This window comes from Diabrotica virgifera, chromosome 6 (genome assembly GCF_917563875.1).
Source record: "Diabrotica virgifera virgifera chromosome 6, PGI_DIABVI_V3a".
Lineage (NCBI taxonomy): Eukaryota > Metazoa > Arthropoda > Insecta > Coleoptera > Chrysomelidae > Diabrotica > Diabrotica virgifera.
Window position 1 is genome coordinate 19,279,346 of NC_065448.1, and position 19,395 is coordinate 19,298,740.

General features: G+C 32.5%; 1 protein-coding gene across 1 annotated transcript; it reads left to right on the forward strand.

The window, feature by feature from the left end:
* Positions 1-2,708: 2,708 nt before the first annotated feature.
* On the forward strand, positions 2,709-19,185 carry LOC114330326 (DNA-directed RNA polymerase III subunit RPC7). Its single transcript, XM_028279648.2, has 5 exons — positions 2,709-2,912; positions 2,964-3,038; positions 11,642-11,885; positions 14,418-14,671; positions 18,896-19,185. The coding sequence occupies exons 3-5, from the start codon at positions 11,724-11,726 to the stop codon at positions 19,122-19,124; spliced, it is 645 nt and encodes a 214-aa protein (XP_028135449.1). The 5' UTR covers positions 2,709-2,912; positions 2,964-3,038; positions 11,642-11,723; the 3' UTR covers positions 19,125-19,185.
* Positions 19,186-19,395: the final 210 nt, after the last annotated feature.

Consider the following 19,395-nt stretch of genomic DNA (forward strand, 5'->3'; position numbering starts at 1 on the left):
TTTAAAAAAATGGAGAAAGCGAATGACGAATTTTTGTAGTTTGGAAAAAATGGACTATCTTCAGAATAGAAAGATTAGCATCAGAGATACGAAAAAAAAATTAAATATGAAATTGTAGCTTATTTAATTCCCAAGAATCTTGTTCGCAAAAATTTTTTCTACGGCAAGAATTGAGTGAGCTATTGACAATTAAAACTTGTAATAACATGCAACAACCACCTTTACCAACCCTTTCAAAGTCACCTCTTTTTGCGACTAAGGATTTTAAAAAGATTTAATATTAATAGGCTTATAGATCTTGTAAAAACCTACAAAATTATTATTTACCAAACTTTCTAAGATGAAAAATAAAAAAGTTACGATTAAAAAATCAATATATTTTTTTGAAAAAAAGGGGTAAATCCAATTGGAAGCATAATAATGTATGTTAGCGGTGTTTTTAGTCATTGACCTTATTTATTTATGTATTATTAATAGATTCTAGAAGTTTGACTGGTTTAGAATGATTAGTTTTTGAAAACCTGGAGTTAAAAGCGAATAACGAATTTTTGTAGTTTGGTAAAAATACCATTTTCTTCAGAATAGAAAGATTAGCATCAGAGATACGAAAAAATGTTTAAATATGAAATTGTAGGTTATTTAATTCCCAAGAACTTGGTTTGAAAAAAATTTTTCTACAGCAAAAATTGAGTGAATCGTAAATGAGTATTATCGAAAAGCATTGATTTTTTCAATATAAAACTAACACTTTCTATAGCGAATAAATCGAAAACTATTAGTTTTATCAAAAAAAAATATATAGAACATTTTTAGCTTAGAATGAATATTTTTATCAACTTTTGCGGTCAAAATATAATAAAAAGTTTCCACCCCCCATTTAGGGGTGGCAACCACCCCCATGGTAAAAGCGCCTTTCGACATCATATATATTTTTATCCTTGGACTATCCACTACTTAGTCTCAAATTTTCAAGCAAATCGATCCATTCTGTAAAAACTGCGAGGTGAAAACTTTGGGTCAGCGACCCAAAAACTCCCCGTGTAATGATTTTTTGCTAATTTTTTAATGAATTTGCCGAAAACTCCGTAAGAAGTAGGTACCCTGGGCACATCGCTTCCGATGTCATATTCGTCGTTAGCGGCCCCAAAAACCCCCCGAGTAATGATTTTTGACTAATTTTTTAATGAATTTTAATGACGAGGTAAACAGTAGGTACCCGGGTATCCTTGGCAACAGAGGTACTATGGAGATCACTTTTGACGTCATATTCGTTTTCAGCGACCCCAAACCCCCGAGTGACAAAATTGAACTAATTTCCGCCGATAATTGACGAGTTCTGAATTTTTTTATTGTCTATTTGTGATGCACTTTAAGAATGCATTTTTTGTATGCAATTTTTCAATATTATATCATGGCTCCGGTTCACAAAGTTTCCTGGCGCATAGTTTCTTGTCCTTTTTTTCGGAGGTAAGGCCGATTTTAGTGCTATACTGCTTCGTCTATTATTAGTAATAAACCCACTAAAAGGAGTTGATAGTCATTTGACTAAAACTCTTCTTACACAGGCACTATGTTTGTTTAACAAAAATGATCGATGTTACGTAGGTACTTGCTATGATGTAACAGATTGTGTTTTAAAACAAATAATAAAAACCCACTTACCTGAATATTGGCAGGCTGCTCCCTATTTTTATTGCAGAAGCACTACAGCTACAGAGACAGCTCTAGATAGTATCTATATAAAGTAGTCCAACCGAATTTTGAAACTAAGATCGCACTACAAACATTTCTACTATGTATTTAAAATGCACTAATTCCTTAATCTCAAATAAGTTTTGATCCCAAAATGTTCGGTGGGACTTCAAATAATTGTACACAACCGAATTAAAGTCTGATACATTTTTGTTTTCGGTATTACACGGTACTTTGATACCTTCTGTAAGAAATTGAATGTAAGTAACCCTTATTTCTTATTAACTTCCCCATTGACCAATTTATGTTTTGAAAAGTAAGTAGGTAGTATAGGTAGGTATACCTACAATAACACGATTAAAAATGAATCACGTATGCTTTCCATGTTCTAGTTTAATAGAATACCCGTTTTACCGAGCTTATTTACCACTACTAATGAATAATTACGGGCACTAACAAAATCTGGGATTTTATTGTCGAATTTAAATTTAAAACAAGCCCATCAATGCTATAAAACTTTAAGACAAAGGGACCACTCAAATGCCGATATGATTCATAACACATTCAAAACTATAAATCCGCAAAAAAAACTAGTCAGTTCACAAAGTAGTAGAAAAATTCCGATAACAACAAGATTGTAAAAAAAATTGTCAATTTTAAGCCTACTTTGTTATATTTAAAACGAAATATATCATACTTGTGCTGCCACCTAGTGGCTAAATGCTAAATTTTTATAGTTGTTGGTAAAGAAATTTTCAGCATATGACATAAGTCAGGATTGGTTTTCTGCAGCGTTGCCACATGATTTAAAAAAAAAGTGAAGATAAATAAAAAGTAAAAACATAAATAATTAATAGAAATAGAATAATTAAGTAATGGTGAATATTTTTGCACCATAAACGAAGATGACTGTATGATAATTTTTGGTTATATTTTAATATTAGCCTATTATTAATAGATTTTCTGTTATTCTTTTCTTTTATCCTGTTTCTAATGCTAAACGGAAATTTACACAATTGGCAACGCTGTGCAAAAGTTTCACGTGGTGATGAGTAATAAAATAAGTTGTGTGTTTATCAATTAAATTTTTTTATTTTAATAATTGAACAGTTATGAGTGTTTTTCACGATGAAGTAGAGATTGAGGACTTTGAGTTTGACGAAGAAGAAGGCGTTTATCATTACCCGTGCCCTTGTGGGGATCGTTTTGAAATTACAAAAGTATGTGTAAAATTATGAAAAGTTAGGTTATGTCTAATTGATATTTTTTAGGAAGAATTGCTAGCAGGTGAAGAAACTGCTACATGTCCTAGCTGCTCATTAATAGTTAAGGTCATCTTTGATTTGGTGAGTAAAATATGTACCTAATATGTACACTAAGTTCTAATTATAAGAATACATTTTTAGATCATATACAATCTACATCCATTTTCCACCTTGTTCTGGATGGACCATTTCTCTGACTTTCTCCAATTGTCCTGAACAGTAACTTAGCCATCTTATACATTAGGTTCTTATCACTCTATCACTCCTAGTATGCTGATACTTCATACAGTAAAACCTCGATATAATGGACTAATTGGGGGGGATGGGGTGTCCGTTAAAGCCGAAAGTCCGTTATATAAAAATAGGTTTAAAATAAATAAAAAACTTCTTTTTTGAAAATATGTATTAAAATATAAATAAAAAACGCAAACAAAATTCTATTTAATTATCTTCAGAAATTCGTCGTGAAGTGACGTTGTTTGATATCGACACGTTTGCTTTTGGTAATCCTACTTTTAAAAAGGACTCAGGGTTTGTTTCCACTTTTGAAGTTTGCTGTTTTTTTATAATCAACTCTCTAAAATTACGAAATTGCATATACAGTGGAACTTGGTTATAGCGTCATTCAAGGGTCCAGTAAAAAAATGACGCTATATCAGAGTGACGTTATAAAAGATGTAGAAAAAAATTAAATTTTATTACAGCAGAAAATTTGACTCTGTATTATGGCACTGACAAATAATAAGAAATCATAAACTGCCAAGCTCACATAACTGTACACAAAGGGATAATGGGCCTTTCTCACATTCTTGGAAGGAGCAATGTCACAAAGCTGGAAACGCATTTCACTTTATTCTTCATAAAATGAAAAAACAACAACCTACTGTAAAATTTTATGACGCTATAGACGAGGGTTACTTTATTTTTACGCTAAAACCGGGTTTTTAATAATGTTATCGAATAGTTTTTGGCCGGACCTATTAAAAATTGACGTTACAGCCGAGGTGACGTAACTACCGAGGCCGTAATATCCAAGTTCCACTGTAATACAGTTGGACTTCGTTGTCTGAATAATCAATAAATGTTATTAGATCATTAAGATGCGATCTTACCTCTAAGAACTTCATTTTTTGCAGTGCTCTTTTGCCTTCTTTGCTATCTTCACTTCTATCCTCATGTTTTAGGTTCATAACTTCATCTGCTATTTCACTTTCAGTCGTGATATTATACCCAGGGACACCTTCATCTACTTCTAGCCATTGTAAAATAAAACATCTCAGCTACCTACGTCTTCTCCGGCATTATTAGATATGTATTGTCTTACAGAAATCAGGAATTTCCAACCCTTCTAATCTTATGTCTGCATCTTGGCCAACAGACAATTTTTTTTTACTAGATATTCGTTTGGTTTCCAAAATTATTCCCTGATCCATGGGTTGAATATGCGATGTTGTATTTTTGGCAAAAACATACAACTAAAGTTTCTAGGTAGGTGTAGCATTTGGGGTCCACGGGGACCCCGTTGGTATTCAATGTATCTTGGTATGTGACAGGTTAAGCATGTATCATATCAACAGGACGTTTTTAATTTTTTTACATTTGACCGGATTTTTCGTCCGTTATATAGAGGTCCGTTATATCGAGGTTTTACTGTACTTCATTAGTCCTTATGATCAAAACATTTTTTCTCCAAATATTTTTCTTAATACTTTTCCTGTACCACTTCTTTGCTTTTTATTTATTGTCCTTTTCTCTGATGCATAAAGCATAAATTACTATAGGCCCAATAACTGTTCTGTGTAAGTATATTACTCTTGATATGCATTTATTTCTTAGTCTTCTTCTTCTTCATGTGACTAGAATTACTCCTGTTTGTCTCCCTCTTATTCTGTTTCAGTTGTTGTTGACTGTACATTGTCTTTCCACCTTTTCAGCGGTCTTCCAATGGGTCTTCTTCTATACGGCTTGTTGTTTTTACAGATGTTCGCTAATCTACAGTCCCTGCTCAATTTATTAGACTCACCCTAGAAATAGAGTTTTTTTTTTCTCTGATTCTGGCCTTGGTTTAGAACTAGAACCTTTAGCCACGTAATTGTATTAACTTATCACTAACTCAGGTATAATGTGTAGTGTGTGTTGAGTAAGTGTTTTGTTACTTTGCAAAGTCGACGTCATTGTCTTTGCAAAGAGACGCTAATTGTATCCGAACATCTGCGGTCCCTTCGGTGAGTACCGATCCCACAAGGACAGAAACTATTTTCATTTATTAATTTATAATAAATGAAAAAATCTCTGACCCTGGATATCAGATTTTTTCACTTGAAACACCTAAAAAGTATGTTCAAAGTCATATGAAACTGCTGAATGGGTTAATAACGATTACTTAATAATTGTGCTAAATAATTAAATTACAAATGGTGAAAGTTTTTGATTGAATTGTGAAAACTTGACAGATGGCAATAGAATGGGCTAAAAAGTCGTAATGACTCGACTTTTTTCAACTTTAGCTTTTTAATTAAATTATTAGTGATTGGTGTTCAATTTTCGTAAAATTTGCAGTGGTGAGTGTTAATGTTGTTCTAATGTCGTTCTATGTGAACGTTAGATTTTAATTTTTTTTTATTTTATTTTAAGATATCAATAGAAATATGTTAATTTCTAAAAGATGAATATCTTCGATTGGAAATTTTTCATATGGATGATTGTAAAAATCTTTTTGTTGAGCAGATCTCCTCTGCTACTGCTCTTTTAGAAAATATCGCATGTTGTCAAAAAGAAATAGCAAAAACATGTGGTGTATCTTATTCTTTAGTTCGAAGGTTGAGTCAAAAACCTAAAGGGAAACATCATGTTACATCAGTTTGAAGGGGTTGGTATGGCAGAAAGATTTCAGTTACTTCCAGAGGGCAACAATTTTTAATGAATTTGGCTGTAAAATACAGAAGAGTCACCCATAGTGATATACGGAATGAATTGGATGAATCAGAGTGTTCAGTATTGGAGTCCACTGTACGCCGAAATTTGTAGAGTATGGGATTCAAATGTCATAGACCAGTTAAGGAACCAACTAAACAACCAACTATCACCACAAATGCTCAAAAAGGCTTAGTTTTAGCCAATTTGCAGTAATATTTTTTAGTCATATAATATTTATGCAAATTGGCCGAAACTAAGTGTTTCTTGGGCATTTGTGGTGATGGTTTTGGTTCCTTAACTGGCTTATGACATTTGAATCCCATACTGTACAAATTTCGGCGTACAGTGGACTCCGATACTGAACACTCTGCTTCTTCCAATTTACTCTTTAGGGAGCGTTCAAGTATTACGTAACGCGATTTTTGACCCCTCCGCCCCCTATGTAACGCACTCTAATGGACGTTTAACTATTGCGCAACGCAATTTTTGACACCACCCCCCAATCTGCGTTACATAATACTTGAACGACCCCTTATATCGCTATGGGTGACTCTTCTCTGTTTTACAGCCAAATTCATTAAAAATCGTTGCACTCTGCGAGTGACTGAAATCTTTCTGCTATACCAACCACTCCAAATCGATGTAACATGATGTTTCCCTTTAGATTTTTGACTTAACCTTCGAACTAAAGAATAAGATACACCGCATTTTTTGCTATTTCTTTTTGACAACATGCGATATTTTCTAAAAGAGCAGTAACAGAAGAGATTTGCTCAACAAAAAGATTTTTACAGTCACCCATATCAAAAAATTCCAATCGAAGATATTCATCTTTTAGAAATTAACATATTTCTATTAATATCTTAAAATAAATTAAAAAAATTAAAAACTAACGTTCACATAGAACAACATTAGAACAATATTAACACTCACCACTGAAAATTTTACGAAAATTGAACACCAATCACTAATTTAATTAAAAAACTAAATTTGAAAAAAGTCAACTCATTGCACACTTTTAGCCCATTCTTTTGCCACCTATCAAGTTTTCACAATTCAATAAAAAAATATACCATTTTTAGCTTAATTATGTAACATGATTATTAAGTAACTGTTATTTAACCCATTTAGCAGTTCCGTATCACTTTGAAGATACTTCAAGGTGCTTGAAATTCAAAAAACTGATATTTCTTGGGTGAGTCTAATAAATTGAGCAGGGACTGTATCTGGTCCCATTCGGTTTACATTTATTTCTTAGTAACCTGTTGAATGCATAAACACACTTGTTCACTTTCATAAGTCTATTTTGAATGTTTTCTTCTATATTTGGTTTTCTTCTTATGTTCAATTATTGTTCCTAGATATTCCAACCTTTCAACTTCCTGAAATCTATATGTATTATTATTTTTTTGTATTATTAAATACTTTCCTTGTACATATTCTTGGTCTGTGCATTCCGTGTATTTTGTTTTTAGGCATTAATATATTAATCTAATTCTTTAGTTATCCATATCATTTCTTGTTTGCTTGTTGCTACTATTGCTATATCATCAGAAAATGCCAGGCTTTAATGTTTTTTATGGTATATAATTCATTTTCTATTTATATTGGCTTCCCACAACATGTTTTCCAGGAGACTACAGAGAATACATAGCTTATTTCTACTTCTTCAAATGATTTATGCAGTTTCTTCCTTTTTAGTTTATCAAATGCTTCTTTAAAGTCATAAATATTCTATTAGAAATTTTTAATGATTGGTGGTTGAAACAAAAGTATTCAGATAGTCTTAAAAATATAATTGTGTGTCTTCTAGCGAAACCTAAGAAACCACCTGACTTACCTTCGTCATACAGACCTATTTCATTGTTATCGTGCATTACAAAAACTTTCGAAAGGCTTATAAAATTTAGACTCGAACATTTTGTCGAAAACAGATCAATTTTACCAAAAAATCAGTATGGATTTCGTAGAGGTATAGGTACAATTGATGCAATCTCCCATTTAGTTACAGATGCTCAATTGTGTCTATCAAAAAATAATTACATGTTTTGTCTTTTTGTGGGCCTTAAAGGGGCTTGTGATGTGGTAGATTTGGAAATATTATATTCAAAAATGGTAACGTTTGGTATCAATAAAAGAGTCTCTATAAATATTTTAAATTTGTTTGCTAATAGAAAAATTATTTTTGCGAGATAGTCATAACGTTTTACATGGTCCAAGAGTACTTTACAACGGGCTTCCGCAAGGTTCTATTTTAAGTCCCCTTTTGTTTAACTTATACACTGCAGACTTGCATGATTTGATGAGCGATGACATACAAATTATTCAATACGCGGACGATTTATGCATTTATGTCACCCATAATACCTACGATCGCTGCATGATAGACTTAAGACGTACTTTTGACAGGTTACAAAACTGGTTCGACGATATGGGTTTTAGTGTTTCACCAGAAAAGACAGCTGTGATGTGTTTCACAAGGCACAGATATCAGTTAGTCGATAATTTCTCTATAGGTAAATACACTATTCCTATCGTAAAAGAATATAAATATTTAGGTATAATTATAGATAGTAAACTTCTATGGACCAGTCACATTAAGTATGTCAAACAAAGATGTGAAAAGGGAATTAATCTTCTGCGCTTCCTCTCCAAACAGAGCTGGGGCGCGGATCAACAAATTTCCTTAAGGCTATGGGTACATAATTCGCAAATATTTTACGTGTATCCCTACTTTTTCTGTCTTTACACGGCAAATTACGTGTAGTAAAATTCACACTGGTATGGATATGTAAACATTACTAGAATGTCATTCTACTTGAAAATGTCATCATTAATTTAAAGAGATGGGTTTTGAATGTTCTTGGATAACTGTTATTTTTATAATTGCAAATTATTAATTCAGTTAATAAATGTGATAAGTTTTTCACTAACTATGTATTCAGTGAATGTAATAATTTATTTGTACAACAAAGACTAATACTCAATCGGGAAAAGAGGAAAAGTTTTACAGTGATTTTTTAATAATATATTGTTATGGAACGCTTACAAATTTGAACATCTTTAACAACAAAATACTTGGATCACGATCACAGAATATATTATCCTGATGTATTCTCTGCTTGGATCTTCCACAAATAATACACAATAAATAACTTTTTAGTAAGTTCACATCTTAAATCAATTATTTTTCAAATACACTATATATCAATAATATTTAATCAATAACTCAACATATTCCCGATGCAATGTCAAATATTTAAAATTGTCACTGATTGTCAGTGTCTGACTGACAATATATGCTGACAATATTATATTCGGCTGAGTGCGTTGTAAGACAAAGATAGATTTGGAAAATATTACCACGGGATTGTGTTCATTTTTTTCAAATCCTGAAAAAACCAATAAATATTTTTGAAAAATTTAAACGCAGAATGAAGGACTAAATTATTACCGAGGGCCGAAAGTCCCTTAGAATAAATAAAAAGTTTATTTTGAGTGATATATTTGAAATTAAAAATCACACTAAACTTTCTCTTAGTTTTTCACCCCTGTAACTTATTAAAATAAACATTATAGAAGTTCTCAGGGACTTTCGGCCCTCGCTAATAACGTAATCTTTCATTCTGCGTTTAAATTTTTCAAAAATACCTATTAGTTTTCTCAGGATTCGAAAAAAATGAATCCCCATTTGAATAGCGTTGCAGCCGAAAATACGTACCGATCCTCTTAATGTTTTACAAGTCTTATATTCGCTCGATTTTGGATTATGGGTGTACTCTCTATGGTTCTACCTCCAATACGAACCAACTTACTCTTGATCGAATACAATATAGAGCTCTGAAAATATGTTTGGGAGCCATGACATCTTCACCAAATCATGCCATTCTGGCAGAGTCTCAAGAACTTCCTCTTAGTTTTCGAAGACAGTTTTTAGCAAATAAAAGTCTATTAAAATATAGATGTTACAACAGTGATTTGATCGCAAAAATTAACTTTCTTGTAATTGAGAATTTGACAAATCATTATTGGAAAAAGAAAAACTCTCCTCCTTTGGCAGATGCATTTATTGATACAAACTTATTTCAAAATGATATTGTTAAACTTAATAAAATACCATTGTATGCACACAGTTTCGATTCTATAATTGACAAACCTATCACCATATTCCCTCGGTATTCAGATTGTAATATCTTAAACCAAGCCATGATAAAATCCATTGTGAATGGTCTCGGATCGAACTTAACTAAAATATATACAGATGGGTCAAAAACTGAGCTAAATACAGGTTCGGCATTTTTTGTTTCAAACATAAATCATATTGAAAAGTACAGAATCCCAAATTATTGTTCCAGTTTTACCGCCGAGTCCTTTGCTATTGAAAAGGCACTAAAATGGTGTGCAACTCAAACATGCACGAATGTGGCAATAATTTCAGACTCAAAATCAGCATTACAAGCTATTAGCGGTCACCCAATAAACCAATTCCGAAATGCCTTAATTTTGAACATTAAAAAATTAATTATGGATCTTAAACAAAATAATGTAACTGTTTCGTTTATTTGGACAAAAGGACATTGCGGAGTCGAAGGTAATTAAATTGCGGATATAGCCGCAAAAAGTAGTCACAGTTGCCACCATATTGACAAAGTATTTAATTTAAAAGATTTGAATAATGCTTTCAAACCTAATATCAGAAGGAAATGAGAAACTGATTACAAAAGAATTGCAAATAGATCTACAAACCATTATTTCAGAATTCACCCTACACTTCCAAAAAACATTCCTCATTTCACCTTTAATTATAATAGAGCACAAATGTCAGTATTGACTCGTTTAAAATTGTACCATGCTCGCTTTCCATCTCACTTATATAAAATTAAAATACTTAACTCTCCTGTCTGTAGTTGTGACAATGTATCCATTGGTGATCTAAATCATATATTTCTAGAATGTTCTCTGAACTCTCAATCTTCTTCAATTCTGTATCAAGAACTAATTTATCACGAATGTCCATTGCCACTAAATATTACAGCTCTCCTTTCTTCCTCAGATAAAGCGGTACTAGATTCGATCATTAATTTTATCAGAAATTCAAAAATAGCGGTATAGTTTAGAAATTAATAGACAATATGAAATCATTTAATGTAATTAAGAATTTACATGTTTTGTGGCAAATAGATTTTGTCTGATGCCAGGATCTCTCTCACACACACACAAAGTCATAAATAATAATATCATAGTTGGTTTCTGGTATCGATAGCTTTCCTCTAGTATCCCTTTCAGCAAGAAAATATGTTCTGTTGTACTTCTTCCTTGTCTAAAGCCTTTTTTCGTCTTTATAGAGAGGGTCTGGAATCTACAAAAGAATAGAATGAACCATTTTTGTCAATGTATCCATGACTGTATCATTTTAAAGGGTCTTTACCCACATATTTTCAATTTTGGTAGCTTAGCATGTGAACATTCCTGTTCAACACTGATGATGATCTGTATTCAGATCGAAAACGTTCTTCATTTGTGATGTAGCCCTTTAAGGGAATTTTAATAAATTATACAGTCTGAAAAATGAAAGAATACCCATGAACGATCACATCAATCACATATTTTGTATTTGCTGCTTTTTTTCCATAAATATCAAACGAGAGAAATAGATTATTAATAATCTGAATAATATGTGATTGATGTAATCGTTCATGGGTACTCTTTCATTTTTCCGACTGTATAAGTATACCTTTATATAGGATTTTCAATAATTATTTTTGTAGGAGGCCTTTAGAAAAGAAAACGGTGAAGTAAAAAGTTTATCAGAGGATTTAAAGAAACTAGAAATAGCAAACTAATATCATAATGGGCGGAAGAGGTAGAGGTGGACGAGGAGGTGTGTCAAAATCCTTCAACAAGGAACAGCTGACATCTCTTGGAGTAGGAAACAAAGAATTAGTCCCTGGGCCAGTTCTGGAACCACCTCTTTTATATCCGATTATGGAGAGAAGACCCGCACCACTTTCTGTAAGTGATAGTACCATTTTGACTTTAATAAGGTATAATATTAAATGGTATTTTAAAAGCTATAGAACAATAATAATGCTTTTACATTTTTTGTTAATATTATAATGAGGTTTTTTACTTGTTAGTATTCTGTTCAATTAATAATGGTTTCTGTTAATTTAAAATTAAATGATAAATTTCTATAATCCAAAAATGTTTTAAAATTTGAAACTTTTAACCTTTTCACTGCGGGAACCGGACATATACGTAAAATAATTTCGGGCCCGTACAACGGGAACTGGCTAAATACGCGTAGCCTTTTTCGGCATTCGCTTTGGCAACTGCATGAATCAGATATTGTTTGCGTATTGAACGTTGCCCATAGAAGAGAGTTAGGCATACTATATCAAAATTTACAATACATTTAAAAATTCATACATTTCAAGAATCTAACACGAACAAAATAACAGTCACAACCTGGTTGATCAACATAGGCATGAAACAGCCGTACCAGAGACCATAGTACTTTTATAACTAGCCGCAGTGAAAAGGTTAAAGTTTATGCTGAACTATTGTTTTTGTTCTCTAAAATTTAATTTTCTTTTCAAACTAATGTTGGCTCCACTAACATGGGAAGGGGCTCGTAGATACATGCTGATGTGCCTTCTCAATAACACTATACAGTGAGGACGTTTGAGTTGGAATAAATTCATTATCTCGAAAAGGGGCGAATTTGAAGAGACATCATGAGACAGATCGATTTTTATTTTTAAATTATGACTTTTTGGCATATATGTCATACTAGTGACGTCATCCATCTGGGCATAATACGTAATCGATGATTTTTTAAATGAGAGCAGGGGTCGTATGTCAGCTCATTTGAAAGGTTATTTAATTCTGTATTCAGTAATATAAACTTTAACATAATTATTTATACAGGGAGTCCAAAAAAAACATTTTTCATTAAGTTAATTGAGATAAAAAGGAGAATGTATGTAATTCATTTATTTCAAAATACATTTGAGTGTTGTCAGAAAACAGAAAGAAATGTTTATTCAACAAATAAACATTGTTTTTTGCTTAAATTCAACGTTAAAACTGCTACTTAGCAGTTTGAACATTAAATTTAAGCGAAAAGCAATGTTTATTTGTGAAATAAACAATATTACGTGTTTTCATGACAGCAGTAAAATGTAGGGGAGAGTTGGACAAAACGGTATACCATTCTTGTTTATTTTTATTACGGAAAAAATGTTAAAGAAATTATCATATTATTATTTCTTATAGGTATAACATTTTGTGAAGCACACAAAAAACATATTTTTAGCTATTTTTAATGACTGGAAAATAGTAAAAAAAATATTTATTAAAGTCCTGCACATCCCGTTTTAGCATACCACGGTTGGATAAAACGGGATAGGTTCACAATATTTAATTTTTTGAATAAAATTATCTAAAAAATATATTTAAGTAGATATAAGACTGCAAAGTAAAATTTACCTTTGAAAAAACAATATCTTCAGTAGTCAGAAACTTAAAAATAGGCATTTTTATGTTTTATTGCAAAATGGGAAATAATACCTTTTATTTAGGACTAGGTACGTATACGTATATCAGTACAAAAGTCACATAAAAATTTGTTGTTCTTTTCTGCAGTATGAGAACACGCTTTATTGCAATTTATAAAAATTAATAGGCCAACAAATAAATAGGTGGATAAAACGGGACATAAAAAACTGTATCCCATTTTATCCAACTTATAAGTGTCCCGTTTTGACCAACTCAGACATTTTTCAAAACAAAAATGGCTCCTGCCTAAACGTGAAAGTAAAATTAGATAGACTACACGTGAGAATATTCGTTAATGAGTGCTTAATTAAATGTAATAGTCACCGGAATTATATGTTTAGATATGTAGGCAATATAATGTAGAAAACAACGCACTTAAAAGTACAAAGTGCCAAAAAAATAGAGTCAAACAATTCTAAACACAACTACAACAACTTTTCATCAAATAGTGGCATCGAGGTAAAACGAACTGAGAATGTTAAAGTGACGACTGAGACACTGAAAACAAGTTTTCGTCGTTGTCCGATTGATAGCAGCACTAGTCGAGTCTCTAGGCTAGATATCCCGTTTTATCCGACTATCCCGTTTTATCCAACTCTCCCCTATTTTGAATTAAATAAATTGCGTACATTCTTCGTTTTGTGTAAATTAATTTAATAAAATAAATTTTTTTTGTACACCCTGTATAAATAATTATATTAATGTTTATATTACGGAATAGAGAATTGAATAACCTTTCAAATGAGCTATCACACAACCCCTACTCTCATTTAAAAAAATCATTGATTACGTCATCATGCCCAGATGGATGACGTCCCTAGTATGATACATATGCCAAAAAGTCATAATTTAAAAATAAAAATCGACCCCTCTCAGGATTTTTCTTCAAATTCGTCCATTCTCGAGTTAATGAATTTATTCCAACTCAAACGTCCTCACTGTATGTTTGGAACATGTTATTTATAAAACATATTTTTCTTTCAGCAATCTCTGGAAATGGATTACCTTCTTATACTCAGGCAAGATTTTATAGATCACATGCAACTTTCGGGATCCTATTTGAAAATGCCTGAAAGTAAACACCAACCTCAACAAGAAATAGATAAATTGGTGGCTCAGCTTCCTAGTGCTAAAGAAAAATTCGATTGGAGGTTGTTTCCATCTGAACTTAGACCTAAAGTATTAGTGAAGAGGATTCCAAAGAGTGAAAAATCTAAAAATGTCAATATTGAGCAGAGGTTAGTAGAAGTTTAAGTAGGTAGATAGGGAAACCGCCAAGATCAGACCGATCAAAACCTTTGGTTACACGACATGGTTCGCTTTCTTCTAATAGTATGTCCATGCTATTCTAAGCATTCTCCTGTAGCACCACATTTCAAAGGACTGTAGCTTATTAAAGTGTTCTTGCTTCAATGTCGAGCTTTCAAGTCCAAATTGCAGTATCGAAAACACTTAGCATCTCAGAGCTATTACTCTCAGTTTTAATCGAAGGTCTTTTAGACCGGGCAGTATCGTCGCCCCCGCTAGCGAAATTATTCCGATTCGATTTTTTTGCACCAACTTACTCAAAAAGAGGTCCTTATAACATATCCACAGGGTGCCGGGCGCTGCCGTGGTCGAAAAATTGTTTAAACAATTTTTTTTAAACAAATTCACAAAAATAATTTTTTTAATTCGAACAAATTTTTTTTAGATAAATTGGCTTATTCTGAGCAAAAAAGGTCTCTTGTCATTTTTTTCTAAAATTGATTGTTGTCGAGTTACATGCGATTAAAAATTTGAAAAATGCGAAAATGGCGATTTTCAAGGCTTAATAACTCGATTAAATATTATTATTATGAAATTCAAAAAGTCACCAAATCAAGTTCCAAATCCCTTCTTCAAGGTCCTGAAGAGATTTTTGTCATTATTTTATTAGAAAGCTGTTATTTTTAATTATTAACAATTAGCGCTATAGTCCAGGATGCATCGTCGCCCATGTTAGTGAAATTATTCCGATTCCATTTTTTTGCAGAAACTTACTCAAAATGAGGTCCTTATAACATATCCACAGGGTGCCGGGTGGTGCCGTGGTCGAAAAATTGTTTAAACGATTTTTTTTAAACAAATTTACAAAAATATTGTTTTTAATGCGAACGATTTTTTTTAGATAATTTGGGTTATTCTGAGCAAAAAAGGTCTCTTGTGATTTTTCTCTAAAATTGATTGTTGTCGTGTTATATGGCCATTTTCGCATTTTTCAAATTATAAATCGCGTATAATTCGACAACAATCAATTTTAGAAAAAATCACAAGAGACATTTTTTGCCCAAAATGTCCCAAATTATCCAAAAAAAAATTTGTTCGAAGTGAAAAAATTATTTTTGTGAATTTGTTTAAAAAAAATTGTTTAAACAATTTTTCGACCACGTCACCGTCCGGCACCCTGTGGATATGTTATAAGGACCTCGTTTTGAGTAAGTTTCTGCAAAAAAATGGAATCGGAATAATTTCACTAACGGGGGCGACGATAAATCCTGGACTATAGCGCTAATTGTTAATAATTAAAAATAACAGCTTTCTAATAAAATAATGACACAAATCTCTTCAGAACCTTGAAGAAGGGATTTGAAACTTGATTTGGTGACTTTTTGAATTTCATAATAATAATGTTTAATCGAGTTATGAAGCCTTGAAAATGGCCATTTTCGCATTTTTCAAATCTTTAATCGCATATAAATCGACAACAATCAATTTTTGGAAAAAAATGACAAGAGACCTTTTTTTCTCAGAATAAGCCAATTTATCTAAAAAAAAGTCGGTCTTGACGGTCCAGTTAGCTGGGGCTCAGGCGATCGACAAGTTTAGTGGATTTGCGATTTGCGGTCGCTGGTTCGAGCCTCAGCTAGGTCATGAAATTTATAAAAGGCCAACGCCGTAGTATAAAACTCAATAGAGTCTACGGCTTGGTCTGAAATAAACTGGCGTCTGATCGGCCTATGGAGGAGCGGTACGGGAAGGGATAAGGGCTTCCGGCTCGGTGATACTCCTCCATAGATCCCTACCGAAGGGCGTTGACGCCTAAGAACGGTGTATACATACATCTAAAAAAAATTTGTTCGAAATGAAAAAATTATTTTTGTGAATTTGTTTAAAAAAAATTGTTTAAACAATTTTTCGACCACGGCACCGCCCGGCACCCTGTGGATATGCTATAAGGACCTCTTTTTGAGTAAGTTTGTGCAAAAACATCGAATCAGAATAATTTCGCTAGCGGGGGCGACGTTACTGCTCGGTCTATTTGTTGCAGAGAATTGTTTTCATTTTTACAAACGCATTTCTTGCTATTTCTATCCTGGCCCTTATTTCTGTTGTTTGATCATTATTTTTTGGAATCCAGGTTCCTAGGTATTTGCTTTATCAACACTTTCTATCGGTACATTTCCCCAATGTATGTTTGTTCGTATATTTGTTTCCTTAGTTATTATCATGTATTTGGTCTTTTTTATATTCATTTTAAGTCCATATTTTTCACAGAAACTGTTTGTTTTGTTTAGTAGTAATTGAAGTTGTTCAGCAGAGCTTGCCATAATCACGCTGTCATCTGTATATCTTATGTTGTTAATAGATCTTCCGTCAATTATTATTCCTTCACTTTCAGATAGTAATGGAGACATAATACGTCCCTGCCTAACTCCTCTCCTGATTTCAATTTCTGGACTGAGTTCATTATCTATTACAATTTGTGCTCTTTGATTCCAGTAAAGGTTTGTTATTATTCGTAAGTCCTTTTAGTCCACGTTTTTGTCTTTGGAATTTGGACTAACTTGTCATGTTTTACTTTGTCAACTGCTTTTTCAAAATCAATGTAACAAACATGCACATCCACTTTCATGGGCTCTAGACATCATTAAAATTCGTTATTTTTCGACAACAATTTTCTTGAAATTGTAAAAAGTGTACAGTTACGATCACTGAATAGTTTACACCTTACTTTTTATATTGTAATACTGTAAAATTGCTGTGTCGTAGGGATTTGACAAATGTCAAAGTCAAAAGTTTCAAAAAGTCAATGCTTGTCAAAACTTTCGCGAGTGTTCAAAAATAAAATAAAAGTATATCAAACTCCTCTAAAAATGGTTAGAATACATTTGAATGATGCGCAAAAAGCAAGAGCAATTGCCAAACTCGAAGAAGGTTGGTCACTAAGGCAAGTTGCTGCTGATTTGAACGTGAACGATATATGCATATGGAAAATCAAACAAAGATGGGGTAATTTTCACTCTATAGCACAGTTATGCAGTTCAAGAGGGCGAAGATCTTCACAGATCAACAGGATGAGATGTTAGTAGATTATTTGAGAGAATCTCCTTTTGCCACAGCTCAAAAAGCAAGAGAAGAGACAGCGTTTCCAGGCAGTATTTGCACTGCACGTAGAAGAATTCAAGCAAGTGGACTGCTAAATTGTGCAGCTGCAAGGAAACCTTTTTTGACTGAGGATCACAAGAGGAGAAGAGTTGAATTTTGTAATGAATTTATAAACCGCGATGAGAATTTTTGGTCTAGGGTTGCATTCTCCGATGAAAAAGTATTTCAGTCAAATAACAATGGTCGGGTAAGAGTTTATAGGCCGAGAAATACGCATCATTTAAGAAATAGTGGAGGATTCTCGGTCAACATATGGGGATGGATAAGTGCTGAAGACCCAGGCGTTTGTTATCATGTACGAGAGAAGTTAACAGGATTACATTACAAACATATTCTTAAGCACACAATGTTGCCATCGGTGATCCAGAGATTCCCCAACAACGACTTCATCTTCCAACATGACAATTGCTTGGTACATACAAGTAGAATTGTTCGAGAATGGCTAGAGGAAACTGATGTTAATGTTCTTCCGTGACCTTCCCGTAGTGCAGACTTTAACCCCGTCGAAAATGTGTGGGCAGAGTTAACAAAGAAACTAAATGAAAGAAACCTCAGACCACGGAATAGAATTGAATTATGAGAAGCAGTTGAGCAGGCGTGGGAAGAGGTTGTTAACTATAACATTAGGGGATTGGTGCTATCTATGAACAGAAGACTGCAAAATTGTCTTGACAAGAATGGGGCTTCCACCAAATATTAATTATTTTTTTATTATGTATCATTATTTAATATAAAATAGATTTAAAATAAAATACATATTTTAAAACCAGACTTATTTATTTTCGTTATTAAGACCATAATCCATTTTATTCAAAAAATTTCTTTCTATACTTTCCATTTTGTTAAATTTTGTAAAATATTTAGATTTTTTAATTTTAATCAACCTATTCTAGCTAGGTACACCACTGGCAACGTCACTTTGACGTAAAAGGTGCGTTTAAACGATGTAAAAATTTAAAAAGTAGGCTCCTAGATACGTAAGCCTGTAAACTATTCAATGACCGTAACTGTACATTTGATTAGTGAAAAAAGTTATTAATAATTTTCTTTTATAGATTAAATGCACTCGAAAAATTAGAAGTTAAAACTGAAAATGTCGAAACAACGAAAGTTAAAACTGAAGTGGAAGAGAACGACGATGAGGACAAGGAGGATTTCGAAGGATTAGAGGATGAGGAAGATGAAGAAATGGACGATGGGACTGATTACGCGAATAATTACTTTGATAATGGGGAAGGGTACGAGGATGAAGACGATAATTTGGAGGATGGGCCGATCTATTAAAAGTTGTATATATTATTGATATGTTTTTAAGTTTTTATTTTAATAAAAAATAATATATTTTTCTGATGTTTTAATTGACTATTATTTTTTGTTTTTATTGTTCACGGGATGTTCTCATTTCTATAAAAATTCAACAAAAATACTAAAAGCTAAATATTAAATAATCTTAACCAAGGGTTCCTATCTTGAACAATTCAGGGGTCCAACAAGGTTCACATGTGGGTGGGTCCTCTCTATATAACTAGTTTATTAATATTTCAAAGTATATACA

Coding starts and splice junctions, on each gene's coding strand:
- LOC114330326 (XM_028279648.2), top strand. CDS start 11,724: ATGGGCGGAAGAGGTAGAGGTGGACGAGGAGGTGTGTCAAAATCCTTC. Junction 11,886..14,417: donor GAAGACCCGCACCACTTTCT/GTAAGTGATAGT, acceptor TTTTTCTTTCAG/CAATCTCTGGAAATGGATTA. Junction 14,672..18,895: donor AATGTCAATATTGAGCAGAG/GTTAGTAGAAGT, acceptor TTTCTTTTATAG/ATTAAATGCACTCGAAAAAT.